Genomic DNA, 24,391 nt, shown 5'->3' on the forward strand with positions numbered 1-24,391 from the left:
GGTATTATGGTAAAGTTACAGGATCTTAAAGATTGTTTGTTTAGCTTAAAACTGTTACAAAAAGTAAGTTATTGGAGAAGGAAATGGCATCCCACTCTAGTATTCTTGCCTGGGAAATCCCACGGACAGAGTAGCATGACAGGCTACAGTCCATGGGGTCGCAAAAGAGTCGGACACAACTTAGCGACTAAACAACAACAAATACAAATATATACTATACCAGTACTCAGTGTTCACTGCTAGGCCAAATAATATACTTTGGTTGCACTTCCTTCTGTATGGTACCTCTTGTTTTTCTAGAGTTAATAAACAAATGACTGTTTCAAAAAAAGGTAGTAAGTTATAACATTAGGACTCATTTCTGCCAACATAACTTCAAAGGGATTTATTTTCATCATACCAGATAAAAATATACATCACTCTTCTATTTATAAGAGAATTTTTGCATTACCTAAAATATCAGAATTTCTTCCCACAAGGTTAGGTTACAGTTAGGTTACAGTTTGGATTGCTATTACATTAGAAGATCATATTTTGAAATTCAGATAGCCCTCCAATATTGATCTTTAAGTAGGAGGATCCAAAGCCTTTAGTTTTTAGTTTACTGAAGTGATCCTGTATGAATCGGGCATTCCATTCAGATGGTAGGTACATCACCACCTAGCATGCTTTTCCTGTGAGTCTTTGACGGGTTTGTTGGACTAGGTGCTGACAGCTTAAAGGAAAGCTGTAAGACAGTTTAATGAAAGGTACAAACTTTTTAGCCATAGAGTAGATCCTATGGATTTAACTTATAAGAGACCTCATTAAAGTCTTCTAATAACAAGTGGCCATGCTCTGAATTTGGGGTGTTCTCTAGAAAAACTCTGAAAGGTTAGGGTTAAGATTTTCAAATAGTGTTTTGAATAGGTATTTGTCCAAATATGTGTTACTCCATCAATGCATGCTATTTCTTTCCTCCTTAGGACCTGTCTGGCTCCATTGATGACCTCCCCACGGGAACAGAAGCAACTTTGAGCTCAGCAGTCAGTGCATCTGGGTCCACGAGCAGCCAAGGAGATCAGAGCAACCCAGCTCAGTCACCTTTCTCTCCGCATGCATCTCCCCATCTCTCCAGCATCCCTGGGGGCCCATCGCCTTCTCCTGTTGGCTCTCCTGTAGGAAGTAACCAGTCACGATCTGGCCCAATTTCTCCTGCCAGTATTCCAGGTATTCATTTCTTAATAATTACTATTTTACTCTGTAATAAATACAGACCTAGTTTTCATCAATAAAAACATACATACCATTATTATTATGTTTTTACTGTTTAAAAACCTAATGATGGGACCATGATTAGAAGTTAGGAGTATAACTGCATACAAGCATCCTAGTTCCTAAGTATACTCAACTAAAGCATACAAGCATCCTAGTTCCTAAGTATACTCAACTAATGAATATAAACACTGATTTAGTAAAATCACCTGTTACTTTCAGTTTGCATGTTTACCTTAACTTACACCAAAAAATTACTTATTCTCTTAGGATATGTTTCGTAGTGATTTTGTTAAATAAGATCCTCTGTTGATAAGGTGAGATTACTGTGGAAGTTATTTTCTACAGTATTTTTAATGTTCATGCTTATCACTGTTTTAATTTGCCAGCATACGTTCACGGCCTTGTTACTTATACAAACTCTTACCTTTTAGTTTTGATAGAAGAAGTTCATGTTCCATTAACCTCTTGCATTAGCTCTTTCCGTACTCATACTCTTGTAAATCTTTTGCTTCCTTTATCATATACTTGGGGTTATTTATTTGTTTATTTGTCAGTTGCCCCATCCTATTCCAGCTTTCTTTCTTATATCAACCAGCTTTCCTTTATCCATCAAATAGATGTAAATTTTTTTCTGTGTAACTTTTGCTAGCATGATGTAGGTGGCTGCCAGAAAATACTTTTTACTCATCTGTCAGAATTACTATTGAATTGCTGATAAATTTTCTGATAGTTTATTCTGTTATCTTAAAAACATGGATAGTAATTTTTACCCCATCTTATTATTTTGCTCTTTTTATTTTTAAATAAAAGTTTTATATATGTATATAAACATATAAGAACATATGAAAAATGCTAATTATGAAACAACTATCGAATGAGTACTCGTGGCTCACCATCCAATTTAAGAGCTGGAGTTGTTGTTTTTACCTGTGTGTTCCTTCCTGTCTTCAGCTCTGTACCTCTCCTCTGCCTCAGATATCCTCTGAATGTATTTTAAATCATTCTTTGTGGATTATTTTGGGTTCTAAAAGAGTATAAATGAAGTATATATTGTTATTTTCATTTAGTTTTGAGTTTTATAGAAATGTATTACATTAAAAATGACTATATAATTTATCAGCCACGTTGAGAGACTTGAGCCTATAAGGGTTGCTAATAATAATTGCAGTAGAACATATATAAACCAGGAAGATTCTGGGCAAATCATGAAGTATAGTTACATATGTAAAACTATATGTGGTCCTTTTCCACTTAGCTTTTTTGACTAAATGTTATGTTCCCAAGATGCATATTTTGAATTACATATAATTTTAATATATTTTTTGAAGGCATCTTAATTTTCTTTCAAAAATATTTGCTTGTCCTTATAATGGTTGTTTTAATAATAAAACCTGGATTTACCTGCTTTTAATTTTTTTAAAGCTATGAATACTCTATATTCCAGAATTCCTTAGACAATTTTTGGTATTGAGATGGTTTTTGAGGTCTTACCTACCTAAACATTGGAAAGTTATATGTAAAATACTATATTTGTCAGTGAACTGACCCCATTTTTCTGAATTGCATCAGAAAGACTTTTCTTAGTAAACTAAATGAAAACTTTTCTGAGATACAAAAATATTTTAGTTTTTCATTTAAAATCCCTAATACGGGTAGTTCACAATCTGGTGGTTTTCATACATATATTTAGCATTCTAGTTGGGGATTTTGAAAGTTTTATTTCACTGTTTGGATTTTGATGCTGTATGGAACACACACAACCCAACAAAAGAGCTTGATTTGGAGGGCGTGATAGCACATGTTATAGTGGAAAGTGAAGTCGCTCAGTCGTGTCCGACTCTTTGTGACCCCATGCACTGTAGCTTACCAAGCTCCTCTGTCCATGGAATTTTCCAAGCAATAGTACTGGAGTGGATTGCCATTTCCTTCTCCAGAGGATCTTCCCGACCCAGGGATCGAACCCGGGTCTCCCGCATTGTAGACAGATGCTTTACCATCTGAGCCCCCAGGGAAGTCCTGAGTCTGGTACTCAGTCGTGTTTTGCATAGGATAAAGTTGTTCAGCGAACTGTGATTCTGATGACCTATTATTTATTGTTCAGTTGCTAAGTCATGTCTGACTTTTTGGGACCCCATGGACTGCAGCACTCCAGGCTTCCCTGTCCTCCAATATCTCCAGGAGTTTGCTCAAATTCATATCCATTGAGTCGGTGATGCCATCCAACCACCTCATTCTCTGCCACCCTCTTCTCCTTTTGCCTTATGAGGCCTATCCTTCACAGGACCTTCAGGGCAGGAGCTGATTGTGATTTTTCTCTGTTAACTTCTTGGAAAGTGGGTTTTCAATAGAAAACTTTCAGCTTTCTTGGAAACTATGTTTAAGTCTATTTGTTTTGTAAACTTGTGCCAGAAATTCTAACTGCTCAGGGCCAGGGCCTTCACTTCATCTCATCGTAGTGCAGCCTGTATTACTCTGCATGATGCTCGGTAAAACCATTCAGTGAAATTTAGTACAGGGATGAAATTACACAGCAAAAGTTCCACTTGTTTTCAGAGGCATGATATCCAGGTAAATCCAGAATTATCTTTGCTGAGTGTGAAGCTGTATAGTAATAGAATCATGTAAAACATGGAAAATAGAACATTTCTTTAATATTAGTGTCATTCTAAGAGGAATAACCACTTGCAAAATCTGGCAAGCAGTTTTGGCATCTATTTTCCTTTCTCTCAGATGGAATTATAAGTAACATTTGAGCTAGAGAAACTTTCTTAATCATCTGATCCCACCTCCTCGTTTTATTGCCACTTGGCAAGCTGCTAAGCCTCCTTGTGCCTCAGTTTCTGTGTCTATAAAGATAATAACCACATCTCACAGGGTTACTATAAAGATGAAATGTGTTAATGTATATAAAGCAAGCTTGCAGTAACCATTCAGTGCATGTTAATTGTTGTTGTGATTACGGTTATTGTTGTTATTCAAAATGAGATGTAGAGACTTGTCCATGATCATTACTCTCCAGAGTAGCACAGGGGGTTTGGGCTACAAGTCTGAATCTTACACCAGTGGTTTTCTTGTACCATTCAGAGGACATGTATATAAAGCTCCCAGTGATGACTTGCTGAGTTTACTGAGATTATTCAGTAGGACCGCTAGAACTAGCCATGAAAGCATAATGTTTCACAAAGTTGAATCCATTTTTCTCCTAACTTGAAAAAAAACAACAGGTAGGTCAGTGGTTGCTCTTCTGAGAGGTTGAGTCTGAGAAAGTTAAGAGGAGACAGAAGACAAGCATTTTTTAAAAACCCTTGCTGCACTCAAGATTGTTGGCAAATCGATTTCTGTGTGATGTGATGGGCAGGCAGTCTAGCATAAAATTTATCAATAGATGAGCAGATCAGAATCCTGGGTTATTTCTTACACTTTCTGCATATATTTAGACAACATCAGTCCCACCCTCTCCCTGTTCCTAGCCAGGGCTGCCACACTCACTTGAGCAAGTTGCTTGTTGGACCAGGGATGTGGACCAGAGGAGTAAGTGGCAGTGAAATACGGCAGCTCTCTGGGGAGACAGGGCGCCCTTTTGTGATTCACACAGAGGGGCCCCAGAACTGTCAGCACTCTCGTCCTGGGCTCTTGGTAGTCATCCTTGAGGCCCGAGTCCACATGTCACCTGTTTCTCTACTCTGTTCCGTAGCCACACCCAGGGACATTCAAACATGCATTTTTAACAGATGCTCATCAGAAAACTTTATGTGGTGTTATTTTATGGGGATTTGTTAAAAATCATGCCATATTTTATTGGGGGAAAAAAAACGTGGTCTTCCCCTCCCTTTAGTCTATCTGCCCTTCTTTTAAAAATTTTTTTAAAATATACTTTTGTGAACTATGTCATAAATAATAAAACCACACTTTAGAGATAATATAAAGTTGATCATTTGGGGTTTATATTTAACTAAATCCAGGCATGCTTCCTTAGAGAATAAATGAGCCCTTCAGAGCTGATTTAGTAGTCTCACCTCCTTTCCCCATCTCTAGCCCTGATGTTAAGTTTTGTTGGTCTGTACATTAGTCTGGAGGGCTGCAGTCCTTGGGGTCACAAAGAGCTGGACACAACTGAGAGACAGCACACACACACACGTTAGATTCTAAGATAATTTCCAGTCTGTCTACATTTGCTTCTGAGTCTGAACCAATGAAAGAAAAATGTCCGACAGAGATTACATGGTTTCTCACCCTGGGCATGATCCTCAGATTGCTTTTTGAAAACATCTGTTTGGAATTTCCCTGTATTTTTCTGTCTGTAGCCGTTTGCTTTCTTTTCTCCCTCACCCTTCTTCCCATTCCCAGCACTGACTGGTTTTCCCTGAGCCTACTTCTCTCCCATTAACTCCTGCTGTATCTTGCTGCCTCCTCTCCATGTGTCACAGATTGGCTCTTTCAATCATTGTCTCTCCAGCAAGTCATTATTAAAATGCACAGCTGTTGTGTATCTGATTGCTGGGGTGAGGTAAAGCCAGCATGTTATGGGAAGAGTCTTCCTAGCATGGCTCTCCCTGGGTTTGTTGAAGAAGAGCAGTCATTTTTTTCCATCTCTGCTCTGGTAAATGAAATCGACAGCTAATGATAAGTATCACAGAGGTGGATAAACAAAAGCCCAGGAAAGCACCCCGAATGGCTGACTGTGTTTCTTGCCTGTTAAACCGTTTCTCCGCCCACTGCACGTTCGCCCTCCTGTCATGCTGCCTCGCGAACATTGTGAGTGTCATGGGAACAAGTACTGTGATGCGCTGGCACGACATCGGCCCTGGCACATCCCTAACTCAGTGGGGCTTTCCCTTCCTGCATTCTTTTGAAAAGCAGGATGGAGATTTTCTGTGCTGAGTAGCCACATGGATTCTCTCCCTTTGTCTGCACATTACTGGGCTCCAGCATCACAGCTGTCTATGGTTAGGGGGGAAAGGATTCAGCTTGGTGGTCTAATTTAAACAAGCGTTTGAAAATAGAAATGTATATGTTATATGTTCATTCAGTGCCATTAAACATTTTCTAGGTTTTTACTTAGTGTTTCATTTCTCATTCCTCTTCTGATTGATGTTTTTATATTTAGAAAAAGAAATTTCCCCATCTTTCTAATTGTTAGTATGTGTGTATGTACACATTTAAATAAAGTAAATCTAACCTAGGGTGCAGTTGATTCTGAAATGTATGATAGTAAACATTTTGTTTTCCTTCTAATAAATGATCCCATTGCATTGCTTCCTGGGTTACAGCCAGGAATCAAGTTATGTACCTCATTTAAGGAGAATAAACTGTTGGGTCTCGAATGTATTGTGTAGTTCTTACACTGGGCCTGATTCGTCCTAACACAGTGTATTGTGTAGGTCTTACACCAGGCCTAATTCGTCCTAACACATAGTGGAAGCTGACGCAGCACAACATCAGAATGCATTGCTGTTGCCAAAAGATTTAGTGAATGTTAATTTCACTTGTCTTGCCTCCAGAGCCAACCATTACAGTTTACTAACAAAGCAAAAATGTAAATAAGCCGAACTTTTTTATTTTATTGGACAAAGGCTTTTGTCAGCTTTTTTCTCCATGTGCTGTAAGCAGCAACAGTGTTTAAATATTAAGAACGGTGAACATCAGTGGGGGACGGTGATAGGCAGGCAGATATTAACTGTTCATAGCCTGATAGACATTTTTGTCTATAGAAACTTTAAATGTTCAGACTGTTGAGGAGAGTTCATTGGTTTTATTATTAAAGATCTAAGGATAAAAACTGTAAATTCCTGAACATATTTCCTGCCCCCTCCCCACTTTTTCTTTTTAAGGGTTTGTACCAAATCCAGTTTTAGGTAGAGTTAATCACTTTCTTCTGACAGCAGAGGGCTATTGGTGATAATAAACTAGGACCAAAGATAAAAAAGTAGGTATTCTCATTAATGTCATGATAAAGAGACATTTGTTTCAAACCATTCTTTTTCTGGCATAGTATTAGATGTTTGTTATGAGAAGACCAATCAAAGTCAACATTTTCCTAGCTGTCATAGACAGAAACAAAATAAAATTTCATCAAATATGAACGTAAAACCCCCTCCCTTTAAGTTGTATGTCCATTGCTCTTTGCCGTGTCTCACCTCCCACCTCGTCCTTCCTCAGATTGACTACTGGCCGGAAGAGAGCATGAGGCCATGGGTCAGAGTATCCTCAGTGCTGAGCGGCTGGAAAGGAGGAAGGAGGGCAAGGGGAGAGTCGTCTTTCATCAGTCTCTCAAGCTTGCTCTGATCTTTTTCCATTCGTGGCGCACCACCTCACCCCCCGCCCCTCTCCCGGTTTCCTCCCTTTGCAACCAGCTGGAGCCTTTCCCTCCTGAGCTTCTCTGCACAGGCACCTCCCCGGGCGGAGCTACTCTGTCCTTCTTTCCTTACAGAGACTCATACCTGCCAAATAAGTGGCTGTCCTTTGAAAAGGATCACGGGTTTTAAGAGCCTGCAGAAATGGCTTTGCCAGAGATCGCCCTTCCGCTCTCATAAAGCACCAGTTACTTTATGGTTAAGCCTGATTCTTTGAAGCTTTATCATGTCAGTTCCTGGATGGTGAGCGATGCATCTAGTGTACCAGCTACCAATAATGAATTTGTGCCCCTCAGGAAAATCTCAGACGCTGAAAGAATGAATTCCGAAGAAGGTGGCACATAGTAGATTAAATATGGAAGATAACTCTGGGCAGCGTTAAGGTATATTTAGAGTTCTTCTGTATAAGTGTTCACCCGCTTTACTCTCTGCCTCAAAAATGAGAGCTAAGTAGATTTCTGTAGGAGCTGATATAGTTGCAGATACAAACAAGAAGATACTCTGGTCAAAAAAAAAAAAAAACAACTAATTTTCTTGCTTAATTTGACATTCAGACAACCAGATTCTGGAAGGATGCTATAATGGGAAAGAGAAAAATGAATTGCAGTTAGGAGTTAGTCATAGGCTGGAGTGAACAGGAAGGATTTTAGTAAGAGGAAATGATAGTTCCTGGTCTAATTTATCAAGATTAGTACCTGTGAAATGAACACCGGAGGATGCAAATCAGTGTCTCTCTTTTTTAATCCATTCCCCTTGGATTTTAGAACTCTTAGGGCTCAAGCCCAACCCATTCTAAACAAGTAATTTTTATACTTTTTAATTTATCCTTGTTTAATAAAACTCAGGGTAAAGTTATGAGTTAATTTCTAAAAGTGCTTCTAAACTAGTTTCCTTTCAAGATAATATTAGAATCGCTAAAAATTTTTATTGAAAGTCTGCACAGTCACCCTACCTGGTAATATTATTTTGAAACATCCATCAAGTGTTCCTTTTTGGCTTCTCGTTAAGTGGAAATCCTGCAACAGCTTGTTGCGGGAAGATGCATGCTGCTTATTGGCAAGCTGTGCAGAGAAAAAAAAAATCTTAAGCACAAAATGCCATTGATATATCCATGTTTTTAATCTGTGGCAGCCCAGAAAACATCGATTCAGCAGTTCTACACACCAAAGAGAACTTCAGCCAGTATTTTTTTTCCCTTACAAAGTAAAATATTTGTGTTATACAAAACAGTAATTTCAGATCCTTTCCAAATTATGTTTAGTAACGCTTAAGAAAGCAACAATGTATTTTGTCTTTTAGAGAGCTGCAGTGGCAAGGTTACTGGTTATTAGAGCCTCCCCCTTTAAGATACTAATTTAGAATGCAGCCAGGATCCTGGCTGTACCTAGGTCTCCTGCTGTTTCTAAAGGGCAGGTTCCCCGTTGCTGACCAGCAGCCAGGTCCTTGCATTGGAAGCAGCTGCTCTAGCGTTCTTAGCTACTCTGCCCTTTAGAGGTCGCTCCTGACCCAAGTCAGGTATTCTGATCATTGGGTAATGAGTTTTTTCTCCTCCTTTCCAAAAGCAGAAATCGTTCCAGTTCTTCCATCTGAACAAATTTCAAAGTAAGCCTTTTATCCTCCTCTCACATTTAGAAATGAGAACAGTGGGATTTTCTCAAAATACACAGTCCCACTTGGTTTTGCTCCCCACTCTTAGTTAAAATTAAGTCATGCAGTTCAGTTTAAACTCTCCTCTCATTTTCCATTTCCTTTCTTTGATCTTCCGCGTATGAAAATACAGGAAAGCCTGTGTCACCAGGGTGCTGTTTTGTGCCTCATCCAGCTCTGTAAGCTCAGCGGTGACGAAAGTGCTGACGTACTAGATCCAGCAGTCCACTCCCACTTCTCCCCTATTTTTTGGTGTTTTTTTTTTTTTTTGCTTTATTCACTGAAGAAGCACTTCAAAGCCTTGTTTGCCATTTATTTTCATTTCTTGAGCTGAGTAGACTGATACTGCTCTCATCTTCTGCTTAACTGACTGACTGCTGTTGCTTCTTGAACCAGCAGTGCACTGCCAGTGTTAACGCTATTGGCATCGACCTGTTGTACTCTCTTCATCACTGGGAATGAGGAATCGGAAAGGAGGGGCACAAAAGTTTTTAGGAACTAATTTTAGCCTAAAAGTACAAGTTTCAAAAGTTAGTTTACTACATTTTGGAAAATGGTGATAAAGTGAATAGTTCTTCCAGTCAAGATGTTTCTGAAGTTGATTTCCACTAACTTTTTATGTGTTACTCTACTTTCTAAAGGGAAAAAAAAATGGTAGTTGTGAAAGGAACAAAACTGTTTTACATGGAGTGTCATGTTTATTTCCCTATCTTCTGATAACCCTGGAGCCAAGATTATTATGATGTGTTGATTGATTATAGCCGTTAAGTCTCTTACTAATCAGTTTCATCACTTACTCTCAATTCACACTTACACCTTTGATTTCTCTTCCATAACAGGGTGATATGGGTTGTCATTGACTAATGAAGAACAGAATTGGTTTCGGCAAGAGACAAACGGAATGCCGACACCAGTCCTAAAATGCATTAATCTTTAATAATCCACATCTGCGTGTTTATAAATGATATAACCAGAGATTGTTAATGTTGATACTCTCTTTTCCAAACAGAAAGTGACATAAGAGTTTGTACTTGCAAACTACGTTAAATGCGAATAGCTGAATGCCAAGAACGTGACCTTGCTGAGGATGCCAAATGTATTAATTCATTTAATTTTTTTTTTTTTTTGCTAGTAGCATGTTGCACTTTTGCTGTTGGGAGAATTAGATGATGTTCTGAGGAGAGCCCACTAGCCAACTGCTCATTTTCTTCTTTTAGTCATTAATTCATAAAGTGCTCGATGCAGCTTGCTGTGGGCATGTTTCTAGAATTGAAGGAATAAAGCCATTATAAATAGTGCTGCGATGAACATTGGGGTACACGTGTCTCTTTCAATTCTGGTTTCCTTGGTGTGTATGCCCAGCAGTGGGATTGCTGGGTCGTATGGCAGTTCTATTTCAGATTGCTTCTTTAGATGGCAATAATTAGGGACCGTGTCTCTAAGAAATTAATATTCGAACAAGAGGCTCAGTGAATGAAGGTCAAAAGCAAGTCTAGGAGTGAAGTATCCAGGCAGAGCAAAGAGCGAGTACGAAGGCCCTAAACAGGGGTGTGTTTGAGTGCCGGGCAGGGGACCCAGAAGGAAGTCTTTGGGGCTGAAGCATAGTGGGGAAGGAGAGATGGAACAGAATGATAGGTGGTTAGATTAGAGGGCAACCCAAGACCAGCTGGAGAAGGCAGTGGCACCCCACTCCAGTACTTTTGCCTAGAAGATCCCATGGACGGAGGAGCCTGGAAGGCTGCAGTCCATGGAGTCGCTGGAGTCGGACACGACTGAGCGACTTCACTTTTACTTTTCACTTTCATGCATTGGAGAAGGAAATGGCAACCCACTCCAGTGTTCTTGCCTGGAGAATCCCAGGGACGGGGAGGCCTGGTGGGTTGCCGTCTATGGGGTCGCACAGAGTCGGTCACGACTGAAGTGACTTAGCAGCAAGACCAGCTTCTATAGGGTTTTGTAGGTTATGATTGGAATTGAGGAATTTAAGAGTGATGGTGGAGAAGGCAGAGAATGGCAATGATCCAGGACAAACTGTAAAAGGGTCATTGTGGCTGCTGAGTGGACTACAGAGGGGCAGGGCAGAAACAGCGGGACCCATTAGGGGGTTGTTGCAGTAGCCAGGGGGAGGGTGGGGGCTTGATCATGGCTAGATGTGTGGGTAGCAGTAGTGGGGACAGGATGTTTTTGGCCTGAGAGATTGGTGGTAAACAGTGGTTCTGTCCAGTGGAAGACAAAAGAAGGAGTAAATTTTTGAAAGAGAAATCTGGAGTTTGGTTTTTATGATGTAACATTTGAGAAGCCTGTATGGCATCCAGAAGGTGACTTTTGAATAGGCAGCTGGTTATACGAAGACTCTGGATTCCGAGTAGAGATCTAGGCTGGAGAAGAAAGCCTATGAGTCATTAGGGATCTAGATGCTGTCACCCAGGACTCCTGTCCTGCACCACAGTCGCTTGGAGGGCCAGTGAGAGCACAGATGGCTAGACCCCACACCCAGTTTCTGACTCAGTAGGTTTGGGTGAAGCTGGAAAATTTGCGTTTCCGGCAAGTTCCTAGCTGAAGCTGAAGTTGCCATCTGAGAGCTCCTGATCTGGGGAATGAGTGAGGTCAGTGGTTCTCAACTCTGGGTACGTGAAACGTCCTGGGCCGGACCCCAGAGATGCCAGCTTAATGGGTCTGAATGGAATACTCTGTGGTAAGCTGTCCAGGTGATTATTATGTGTAGCCAGGGCTGGAAGTACTGAGAGAAGAATTCTGAGGACTGAACCCTAGGGCTCTCCAAAATGTAAGAGACCATGAAGAGGAAAAAGAACAGCCAGTGAATGAAAGGGAAAATAGGGAGAGTCTGGTGCTGTAAAAGTGGTGCAGAGAAAGATTTTGTGGAATGTGAAAGGGACCACTTGTATCCATTTCAGCTAACACTTCCCTTGACTTTTGAATAGGCAGGGCATGTTTTAAAAGGAAACTAGTACTCCCAGTTATGATCATGTATGTGTGGGTCATAGAAAAGCTTAGTGATAAATAGCTCATTTGTTATGGGGCAGCATATTACCTTTTTTAAAAAAACTTTCTATAGCTAGGTTCTAATTCAATTGAAACTGTAATGTCATGAGAAAAAATCTTTATGATAAAATAATTGTTATAGTCTCAGGCCTAATTCAGTTAGTAATAGAATCCCTTATTTTCACAGTTGTTTCTTTAAGTCTGTTTCACACAAAATCCAAGAATCACATTATTTAAATTCTACTTGCAAAAAAGGAAAAAACATGTATTTTTAAGAGAGTTGAACCCCAGTGCATAGTTTTTTGTTTGTTTAATGTTGCATGTTACTTTTTCTGGAAGTGGACAGAGTAAACTAGTTTAGTATTCCCTGTTTCTACTAAGAGGGGCTTTGGGTCAGATCTTTCCTCCTTCAGAACTGAATTCCTTTTGCCTGGATCCATCCTGCCCGTTACCAACTGTCAAACTCCTACTTAGCTTTCAAGACGCAACTCCATTGTCTTTTCTTTTGCAAGGTCATACCGATTCCTCCATACCAAAAGAGAGTCCTACTGTCTATCCTGTTGTTCAGGGTCCTCGAGCTAGCCCAGGAGCCTCTTGAAGGCAGTGATCATTGCTTCCTTTTTACCCTCAGTGCCAAGAACAGTGCTTGACAACTAAAAGGCACTCCAGAAATGTTGGCCCAATTAAAGAGTTCATAATTCTCTTAGAATAAACAAGTATTCAAGAAAAGAAAATACTGAAATTTATAACTTACATGGCCTTTCATCCTATGGCTGGAAGCCATCTTTCTGCATCTGTGTTTCACAGTTTATGTGCTAAGTTGTTTCAGTCGTATCTGACTCTTTGCAACTCTATGGACTGTAGCCTGCCAGTCTCCCCTGTCCATGGGATTTTCCAGGCAAGAATACTGGAGGGCAAAAATGCCCTCCTCCAGGGGATCTTTCCAACCCAGGGGTTGAACCCACATCCCTTATGTCTCCTGATTTGGCAGGGGAATTCTTTACCATAAGTGCCACCTGGGAAGCCCACAGTTCACAGTTCATGGGATCATTCTATTTGCCTTCCCTCTGGGAAGAGATTCCACTGTGATAAGATTATTCTGTTTTCTTCCTCTCCAAAACAGAACCTGAAATAGTGGTCCCAAAATCTGTCAGTTTAAACCAGACCTCTTCATATGTAGACCCTGCCTGATTCTAATCCATCATGTACAGAAATTGTGTCACATAAGTACATAGCAACATTCTGGGCTTGTGTATTGTCCAGTTTTTTTCATTATCTCATCTTTTTTTAATAAATATCTGTTGTTAGTAACTAACCATATCTTCAAAGAAAATGGCCAATTAGAAACATATTGGCTCTTGGGAGGGTTTTGTCATTACCCAGATAGTATTCTCGTTTCCAAGTATCCATGGTCAGCACTGGCTAGGTAAACATGAAATGTTAGCTAAGGGCTGGAATTTATGTTTCAGCAATACACAAATACTAGGCTCCAGATATGTGAAAGTGACAAGCCGAGGTAGGTAAGAAACACGTATTCATGAAAAAGAAGGATACTTGCTGAACGTTTATTTAAAATCTGAAATAAAAGAGTAGATAAAAAACACATGAGGATGTGATCCAGAACGTCCTCCTTCCTGTTTGTGCTGCAGCAGTTAATATCCTGCTCTCTCGGAGTGGCCCCTGTATCAGAGGCGCTGCTGACCTGGGCTCGCCCACCAGGCCCCTCTGCAGGTGCCTCTAGAGTGGTGCTTTGCCCATAGCCTCGTCATCCTTTGTTCCTAGGAGGCATACTCCTGAGCTCATCACCGCTGCCCACCCCGCCCCACCGGCTACCCCAGTACCTTTAAGTAAAAATAATAGAGGGTTGGTTGTGCTGCTTAGAACATAGAGATTTCAGTCAGAAGCCTTGGGTTTCTTTTTAAACTTTTTCAGCATATTACAGTGCTTTCACTTTTGCTGTTACAAGTTGTTTTATACCAAGGAAGTTTTATCATGACAGTAAGCTCTCATTATTAAGTGTAATTATAAACGCAGTGAATTTTTAAACACTTTGAGAAAATAGTGTTTTATTTTAGTACATGCATTATTATACACCTATATAGAAAATACGTAGAAACCATGTCACCTGCAATGCCAGTATTTTTACTGTCAGTCCCAAATTTATATATACTATGCCATTTTCCTAAAATCCCAGTAAACTCCCAGACTGTATATCTTTTCCTACTTTCTTTCATCCAGAAGTAGCACAGAAATGCCTGTGGACTGACCATGTGTCCCACCTTGCTGTCTGGAAAGCGTGGGCCCCCTCCCTGCAGGGTCTCTGTGTGTAGACTCCTCTTTGGGTCCCTATGGTAGATGCCAAACATCTTGACACAGGTGAGCATCAGCGTGTGGGTACTTTCCATAGCTACTTATGTTTACACTTGAGAGTTGTCCTGACATATTGGGATCCAGAATGAGAAATTTGTTGACAAGAGGGGATGGAAGCAAGTGAAACTATTATTAAAGGAAAGAAAGTGCCTTGGCTTTCAAAAGGCCTGTCTCTATCAGGCAGTATAGAGCAGCGATCAAGTGGAAAAAAGGGAGCAGGCAGGCACCTCATCTAATCTTTCTCCCGGGGGCCCAGGTGGACAAATTGGCAACCCTGTTCACAGCTTTTTTTCCCTCTCCCCTTTGTACCATAAGAACTGCTAATCGGATCCATGCTGCTGCAACTGTGGTTAGTTATTAACAGAATAAAAGCAGATTTCTTCAAAAGAACGGGTGGGGGAAACGACTATTCAAAATTGCAAGGTTGTTAGAATCTTAAATGCACAGCAGTCGGTTTTTTCCCTTATTCTGAATTATACGATGAATACAAGTCTTTCATCTGTCACTATACCCATTTCTTCAGAAGGCAGCCAGATATTACGCTTCTCAAAGAAAAAAGGAATCCTAGAAAGAGGAAAAATATTGAGGAGGAATAAGAATGGGTAAGAGTAGGGGGAAATTAAGTTTTATTTTTATTAATTTGTCCTCTCAAGAGAAATAGAAACTTGCCTGCTCTATGATTTCCCCTCCCCTGCCTCTTACCTTACATCAAAGCAAGGATTAGAACAGATTTAGCTGGTAGCTATTCTGCATTTTGTGTCTGGTGTTCTGTAGAAGTAAAGTTCAGAACCTACCTCTTTCTTACAGATGACAGAGTACTGTGGATCTAGATTTCCAGGTGGAGGACAGGCCAGCTATGTTATATCCAAACAAATCTTCTCTTTCCTCAAAGATTTTTCTGCACCTTAAAGATTTTTAAATTGTATACCTGAGCTTTAAAGCTGATGGAAAGGGTGTATGTTGATGATGATGCTGAGTACAGGCATTGAACATATTTTCAGCATGGTAGTTTGTATATTTCAGGGTGTCTCTGATGTTCATAAGGGATACCTCCTGAGATCCTCAAATATCACAAAGATGGAAGTGGCTCCTGCTTTCACCCAAATTAAATCTTTGGTTATAACATGTCTTCACACTTAAAGTTGATAAACTTTCAAGGTTTTGTCTTTTATTTAGTGGTATTGCTCACAAAGAAGCAGTTTTTAATCACTTGACCAGAATTGAAGGAGTAAAGGTCTGAACTGAATGGCACTGGGAACAAAGTGAGCACCCTGGTTAAGCCACATTGTTCAGGTCCCTCAACAACTGTAGCACAAGATTGAAAATCATACCTCAGTAAAATCAGACCCTGCCCCTCTCTCACACCTTGTAGGTCTTTTAGGAATAGTCCAGACTAAGAATGTTACATTTTAGTGCTGAGTATTTCCTGTATATGTTTAGGGCTCTGGTTTATCTTGAGTTAAAGATTTTAGAGATCGGAATAGTAAAGGCTAATAGTCTGCTTTGGAACCCGTCTATTGTTGCATGTCCAGTTCCAACTGTTGCTTCCTGACCTGCATACAGAGTCTTAAGAGGCTGGTTCCAAATAGGAAAAGGAGTACATCAAGGCTGTATATTGTCACCCTGCTTATTTAACTTATATGCAGAGTACATCATGAGAAATGCTGGGCTGGATGAAGCACAAGCTGGAATCAAGATTGCCGGGAAAAATATCAATAACCTCAGATATGCAGATGACATCACCCTTATGGCAGAAAGCGAAGAAGAACTAAACAGTCTCTTGATGAAAGTGAAAGAGGAGAGTGAAAAAGTTGGCTTAAAGCTCAACATTCAAAAATCTAAGATCATGGCATCTGGTCTCATCACTTCATGACAAATAGAAGGGGAAACAGTGGAAATAGTGACAGACGTTATTTTGGCGGGCTCCAAAATCACTGCCCATGGTGATAGCAGCCATGAAATTAAAAGACGCTTGCTCCTTGGAAGAAAAGTTATGACCAACCTAGACAGCATATTAAAAAGCAGAGACATTACTTTCCCAACTAAAGGTCCATCTAGTCAAGGCTATGGTTTTTCCAGTAGTCATGTATGGATGTGAGAGTTGGACTATAAAGAAAGCTGAGCGCTGAAGAATTGATGCTTTTGAACTGTGGTGTTGGAGAAGACTCTTGAGAGTCCCTTGGACTGCAAGGAGATCCAACCAGTCCGTCCTAAAGGAAATCAGTCCTTAATATTCATTGGAAGGACTGATGTTGAAGCTGAAACTCCAATCCTTTGGCCAACTGACGTGAAGAACTAACTGATTTGAAAAGACCCTGATGCTGGGAAAGATTGAAGGCAGGAGGAGAAGGGGATGACAGAGGATGAGATGGTTGGATGGTTGGATGGCATCATCGACTCAATAGACATGAGTTTGAGTAAACTCCGGGAGTTGGTAATGGACAGGGAGGCCTAGCATCCTGCAGTCCATGGGGTCGCAAAGAGTCGGACACGACTGAGCGACTGAAACTGAACTGAATAGTCTGTTTTACCTCGTATTCCCTGACTTGACTTACCACGCGCCTTGGAGAGAGCCTTTTAGTTTCTTACCTCCAGTTCTTTGTAGGAAAGTGTCTACCCCAAAGGACTTTAATGAGTGTCATGTAGTGAGGTTATCCAATGGGCTTCCTCATGAAAGACATTAGGTAGCTCTAGTACTTAATCAGATCAGATCAGATCAGTCACTCAGTCGTGTCCGACTCTTTGCAGCCCCATGAATCACAGCACGCCAGGCCTCCCTGTCCATCACCAACTCCCGGAGTTCACTGAGACTCACATCCATCGAGTCAGTGATGCCATCCAGCCATCTCATCCTCTGTCACCCCCTTCTCCTCTTGCCCCCAATCCCTCCCAGCATCAGAGTCTTTTCCAGTGAGTCAACTCTTCGCATGAGGTGGCCAAAATACTGGAGTTTCAGCTTTAGCATCATTCCTTCCAAAGAAATCCCAGGGCTGATCTCCTTCAGAATGGACTGGTTGGATCTCCTTGCAGTCCAAGGGACTCTCAAGAGTCTTCTCCAACACCACAGTGAAAAAGCATCAATTCTTCGGTGCTCAGCCTTCTTCACAGTCCAACTCTCACATCCATACATGACCACAGGAAAAACCATAGCCTTGACTAGACGAACCTTTGTTGGCAAAGTAATGTCTCTGCTTTTGAATATGCTATCTAGGTTGGTCGTAACTTTCCTTCCAAGGAGTAAGTGTCTTTTAATTCCATGGCTGCAGTCACCATCTGTAGTGATTTTGGAGCCCAGAAAAATAAAGTCTGACACTGTTTCCACTGTTTCCCCATCTATTTCCCATGAAGTGATGGGACTGGATGCCATGATCTTCATTTTCTGAATGTTGAGCTTTAAGCCAACTTTTTCACTCTCCACTTTCACTTTCATCAAGAGGCTTTTGAGTTCCTCTTCACTTTCTGCCATAAGGGTGGTGTCATCTGCATATCTGAGGTGATTGATATTTCTCCCGGCAATCTTGATTCCATCTTCTGTTTCTTCCAGTCCAGCATTTCTCATGATGTACTCATTGCATATAAGTTAAATAAACAGGGTGACAATATACAGCCTTGATGAACTCCTTTTCCTATTTGGAACCAGTACTTAATACCAGAGGGCAATTAGAAAACTTCTGGTTTGAATCCAGTGGGCCAAGTAAAATAATAATGTATAATAGCAAGCTTACAAAAAACAAAACCCAGAGAGTTTATAGTACAACCCTTTGAGGGCATAATTTTTATGTAAAATGGGTGATAGGCCTTTGCACCTACTCTGTGTTGGACTTCAGCGGTGAGGTTAATAGTGAGACTCATAACACTCATAACAGTGGAGGGAATAGTTGGAAACACAATACAGCAGGTATTTGCATGTTTGGAGTGAAGATATGTGGTTCTTGTAAGGGTTCTGTCATGTTCTTGGGGATTTCTTCATTACCTTCATGCCGTAGAAATACACATGTTATGCCTCTGCAGTACTGATTTTTATTTTCAGGAACCAGTGACACATCAACAGTTTGCAATTTCTTGGGTAAGGACTTGGGAAAATCTTACCCTATTTTGAATGAACTTTTGAACCATAAGACAGAGAAAGGTTTGTCATCCAAGGTTCATGTTTGCTGTTTAAAGTTGAGGGAGCAGGTTGCTATGGCTCTTTGTTCCCATTTGGAGGGTACAGGAAGAGGAAAGTGTTCCTTTCTATTTTATACTCTAGTTTGAGATAGAGTTGGTTCATAGTAAGGTATTGTGTTGACAGCCTGTTCACAGCTGGCTTTCCACCTTCCTTACCCTGATACAGCACCTCCTGGTAAGAGTGAGATCCTATTTAAAACACTCCAAACATTAGTAAATACTGGGAGTCCATAGTCAAGTCCTTTAGTAAATTGTTCACTGTAAGCACTAAGCTGCATCCTGAGCAGATTCCACATTTTAAATGTCGCTTTGGAGCACACTGGGGTAGCTGGCTTCATGAATCTGAATAAGAAAAAAAAGTTTTTCCCTTTATTGAAACAGATTAAACAGGAGACACCTACAGAGAGATGCTATACTCAAAATAATTTATGGATTTTCCAAAACATCTAAATAAATGCTTAAGACTAGGACATTCATTGAATTTATGGATTATTTAAAGCTCATTTTTCACTCACACCATTGCTCTTAGGTGTTATGCAGATATTTTGGTTTACTATAAAGATGACCGGGGAAGTCTTTGCTGCTTGCATTGCAGAACTGCACTATCTAATCACATTGATTTGGATATGATCGTAGATAAGATGTTCAGTGATTTCCGTAGATATAGGGCCCACCATGCTATCCACCATTGCCATCTATAAAGAAAATCATGTTTGTCCTTTATCACAGCAAAGAAAGGATCCTAACCAATACTTTGTGTTAGGATCAGCTATTTGTAAAGAGGCCTTACAAATAGCTGAGAAAAGAAGAGAAACAAAAGGCAAAGGAGAAAAGGAAAAATACACCCATTTGAATGCAGAGTTCCAAAAAATAGCAAGGAGAAATAAGAAAGCCTTTGTAAGTGAGCATTGCAAAGAAATAGAGGAAAACAATAGAGTGGGAAAGACTCTAGAGATCTCTTCAAGAAAGTTAGACATACCAAGGAAATATTTCATGCAAATACAGGCATAATAAAGGACAGAAATGATATGAACCTAAGAGAAGCAGAAGATATTAAGAGGAGGTAGCAAGAATACACAGAAGAACTCTACAAAAAAGATCTTAATGACCCAGATAACCACTATCATGTGATCACTCACCTAGAACCAGACATCCTGGAATGCGAAGTCAAGTGGGCCTTAAGAAGCGTCGCTATGAATGAGGTAGTAGGGGTGATAGAATTCTAGCTGAGCTATTTGAAACCCTAAAAGATGATGCTGTTAAAGTGCTGCCAGCAATTTTGGAAAACTCAGCAATGGCCATGGGACTAGAAGAGGTCAGTTTTCATTTCAATCCCAAAGAAGGGCAATGCCAAAGAGTGTTCAAACTACCACACAATTGCACTCACTTCACGTGCTAGCAAGTAATGCTCAAAATCCTCCAGGCTAGTCAACAGTACGTGAACTGAGAACTTCCACATATTCAAGCTGGATTTAGAAAAGTCACCAGAGATCAAATTGCCAACATCCATTGGATCATAGAAAAAGCAAGAGAGTTCCAGAAAAGCATCTACTTCTGCTTGATTGACTACACTAAAGCCTTTGGATATGTGGATCACAACGAACTGTGGAAAATTCTGAGAGATGGGAATATCAGACCACCTTACCTGCCTCCTAAGAAACCTGTATACAGGTCAAGAAGCAACAATTAGAAATGGACATGGAACAACGGACTGGTTCCAGATTGTAAAAGGAGTACATCAAGGTTGTACATTGTCACCTTGCTTACTTAGCTTGTGTGCAGAGTACATCATGCAAAATGCTGGGCTGGATAAAGCACAAGCTGGAATCAAGATTGCTGGGAGAAATATCAATAACCTCAGATATGCATATGACACCACCCTTATAGTAGAAAGCAAAGAGGAACTAAAGAACCTCTTGAAGGTGAGAAAGATGAATGAAAAAATCTGGCTTAAAACTCAGCATTCAGAAATCTAAGATCATAGCATCTGGTCCTATCACTTCATGGCAAATAGATGGGGGAACAATGAAAATAGTGACAGACTTTATTTTCTTGGGCTCTAAAACCACTGTGGACAGTGACCGCTGCCATGAAATTAAAAGACCCTTGCTCCTTGGAAGAAAACCTATGACAAACCTAGATAGCATATTAAAAAGCAGAGACATTACTTTGCCAACAAACGTCCATTTAGTCAAAGCTATGATTTTCTAGTAGTCATGTATGAATGTGAGAGTTGGACTTTAAAGAAGGCTGAGCACCAGTGAACTGATGCTCTTGAACTGTGGTGTTGGAGAAGACTCTTGAGAGTCCCTTGGACTACAAGGAGATCAAACCAGTCAATCCTAAAGGAAATCAACCCTGAATATTCATTGGAAGGACTGATGATGAAGCTGAAGCGCCAATGCTTTGGCCAACTGATGTGAAGAGCTGACTCATTGGAAAAGACCCTGATGTTGGGAAAGATTGAAGTCAGAAGGAAAAGGGGATGACAGAGTATGAGATGGTTGGATGGCATCACCGACTTGATGGACATGAGTTTTGGCAACTCTGGGAGATGATGAAGGACAGGGAAGCCTGGCGTGCTGCAGTCCACGGGGTCACAAAGAGTTAGACACAACTGAGTGACTGAACAACAACAACAACAAGGACTTTGTGTTTTAGAAATGAACCCCACTCCAGTACTCTTGCCTGGAAAATCCTATGGATGGAGGAGCCTGGTGGGCTGCAGTCCATGAGGTCGCTAAGAGTCGGACACGACTAAGCGACTTCACTTTCAGTTTTCACTTTAAATGCATTGGAGAAGGACATGGCAACCCACTCCAGTGTTCTTGCCTGGAGAATCCCAGGGACGGGGGAGCCTGGTGGGCTGCCGTCTATGGGGTCGCACAGAGTCGGACGCGACTGAAGCAGCAGCAGCAGCTGCAAAATATAAGAAATTATATCCTCCAGAAAATCTATAAAGTCAGACTGTGGCAAAGGAGTCTCATGTTCTGCTTGAGAGAGCTGATTTCCATAACGTGAAGTATGAGGATGTATTAGAAAAATGCAACCCAATGTCTTAGTTTGGGATGGACAGAATTGAATAATGAATGACAGTGCAAAATGAAAATTGATCATGACTGTGATGTATTCGTAATTGATAGCAGTAATTTTTACAACGTATACTTTAAAAAAAAAAAACAACAGCAACTCCTCACTAAAGTTAGTGACTACCAAGATTTCTTAAAAACTGGGAGAATAATTCAGTTGCTAATTGCTCAAAATTCTATATATAAAATATATATTGATTTTTGTAGCAGCATTCCAGGGAAAGAATGTGGTCATAGAATTATTCACAAAATGGAAATATTCCTCATTTCTTCTCAATATTCAACAACAGCCTCAGCTGGCAATTTAAATCACATAATTTGCAGGTCGTGTGTTTTCTAACAAGCCTGTGTTACCCTTATTAATTTAAAAAACTAAATTTAGATCCAAGTTTTTGTCACTAAACACCTCATGATCCCCACATACCCTAACGATCTTTATTGAGCAAGATGGGCTAACAAAATCGTTAAGGTCTCTGTGAGTCAATGTGTCATTTCATGTTAATTTTAAGAAGCCAATCCTCTTGAAATACTAATGGTGAAATATCATTTAGTACAGTGCCTTGTATATAGTAAGTACAGAGTGGTTTTTCTTTTTTTTTTTAATTCCTTAATTTTTTATTCCTGGTACCACTACCACAATTTACAGGGCAATATACCTGGTGTAAGGAAAAGAAAAAGAAAAAGACAAAGCTAAAACAGATAAAAGACCTCAGGAATGTACATCTAATTGACACTACATTGCATTAATCAATAGCTGCACTTTTTGCAAACTGTGGCTATGACAGTCCTGAACAAGAAGGGTTTCCTGTTTAAGCTGCAGTAACTTTTCTGACTATGGATCATCGTTCCTTCTGTGGCAGATTTTTACAGTTCCTCTAACGCATTTGGGACGACTGTCTCAAAGTAACCTGCAGCTTTCCTGACAACTCCTCGCTCTCCTGCTAAGAACTATAGCCCTTTTCTTCTGAGTTTTTAGAACCTTCTGCTACCATATCCACCACTTCCACCACCAGATCCATAACCACCACCATAGGGACTGCCCGAGCTTCTTCCACCAAAACTACCCCCTTTCATGGGTCCATAATTTGACTGCTGTTGTCCACTATAATTTCCAAAATCATTATAGTTTCCACCACCACCATAGTTAGCTCCAAAGTTTCCTCCTTCATTGTAACCATCATATCCTCCACCACCGCCACCATATCCACCACCTTGGTTTCCATATCCTCCTGGTCCACCACCACCGTAACCTCCTCTACTACTATAACCAGGACCACCGCCATAGTTGCCACCATCCCCTCCAAATCCATTATATCCACCATCGCCTCCTCCATAGCTCCCTCTGCTGCCACCACCTCCACCACCATAGCCTCCTCTTCCACCAAAGTTTCCACCACGGCCAAAGTTTTCTCCACCACCTCCAAAGTTTCCTCCACGACCCATAAAGTTGCCAGATCCACCTCCACGACCTCTTTGTGATCCAGCAGATTGCATCTCTTGTTTAGAAAGGGCCTTTTTCACTTCACAATTATGCCCATTAATGGTGTGGTATTTCTGAACAACAATTTTATCAACTGTATCATGATCATCAAAAGTTACAAAAGCAAATCCTCTCTTTTTCCCACTCTGCCTGTCTTCCATAACTTCTATGGTTTCAATCTTGCCATACTTTTCAAAGCAGTCTCTCAAATTATATTCTTCTGTATCTTCTTTAATACCACCAACAAAAATTTTCTTCACTGTTAGATGGGCACCAGGCTTTACAGAATCCTCTCTAGAAACAGCTCTCTTTGGTTCCACTACACGCTTGTGCGGTCGAGCATACATCGCTGCATCCACTTCTTCAACACAAGAATAAGTCACAAAACCAAAGCCCCTGGAACGTTTTGTTTTGGGGTCTCTCATCACGGAGTGGTTTTTCTTAATGTCATTTTTTACATTCAACTAAAACCATCTCCAATTTATGTAAGAAATTGTTAAGACAAATAAATATGCTTTCCAGATGTTGCTATGTCTTTATCCACTTTTTTCCAGTGTCAGTTAATGTAGTAAAATTGGAGAGGGAGAATGGATTCCAGGCAGGAAAGTTGAAATCAGGTAGTGTCTGTCATTAAAACTCCAGATTTACCCTGTTGATTAATTATATCATTATTCCATCTAGGTTGACTAAATCCATCTTGTGAAAGTGAATTCACTCAGTCGTGTCCAACTCTTTGTGACCCCATGGATTATACAATTCATGGAATTTTCTAGGCCAGAATACTGGAGTGGGTAGCCTTTCCCTTCTCCGGGGGATCTGCCCAACTCAGAGATCGAACCCAGGTCTCCCACATTGCAGGTGGATTCTTTACCAGCTGAGCCACAAGGGAAGCCCAAATCCATCTTAGGTTGATTTTTTTTTTTTTTAAGTGACAACAGCGTGAAGGGAAGCAATGCTTTTCTCCTGGCCACTACAACTTTTGAAAAATGAGATTTCTGGGTATTTCTTTGTCTATTAGTATTATT

General features: G+C 40.4%; 2 protein-coding genes across 10 annotated transcripts in view; one reads left to right on the forward strand and one right to left on the reverse strand.

The window, feature by feature from the left end:
* Window positions 1–24,391, forward strand: part of ARID1B (AT-rich interaction domain 1B) — a 440,026-nt gene that overhangs the window by 309,879 nt on the left and 105,756 nt on the right. For all 9 annotated transcript variants that reach the window (XM_070795595.1, XM_070795600.1, XM_070795596.1 and 6 more), the window contains one exon: window positions 966–1,209. In XM_070795595.1, coding sequence (XP_070651696.1) covers window positions 966–1,209 — 244 coding nt within the window. The remainder of the gene's footprint in view (window positions 1–965; window positions 1,210–24,391) is intronic.
* Window positions 22,587–23,791, reverse strand: LOC109563442 (heterogeneous nuclear ribonucleoprotein A3-like). The gene has a single exon (XM_070795604.1). It carries the CDS (start codon window positions 23,789–23,791, stop codon window positions 22,859–22,861), a length of 933 nt encoding a protein of 310 aa, XP_070651705.1. The 3' UTR covers window positions 22,587–22,858.

This window comes from Bos indicus, chromosome 9 (assembly GCF_029378745.1).
Source record: "Bos indicus isolate NIAB-ARS_2022 breed Sahiwal x Tharparkar chromosome 9, NIAB-ARS_B.indTharparkar_mat_pri_1.0, whole genome shotgun sequence".
NCBI lineage: Eukaryota > Metazoa > Chordata > Mammalia > Artiodactyla > Bovidae > Bos > Bos indicus.

What these genes read in the sequence shown, in the direction of transcription:
- LOC109563442 (XM_070795604.1), bottom strand. Translation starts at nt 23,791, where the DNA reads ATGAGAGACCCCAAAACAAAACGTTCCAGGGGCTTTGGTTTTGTGACT.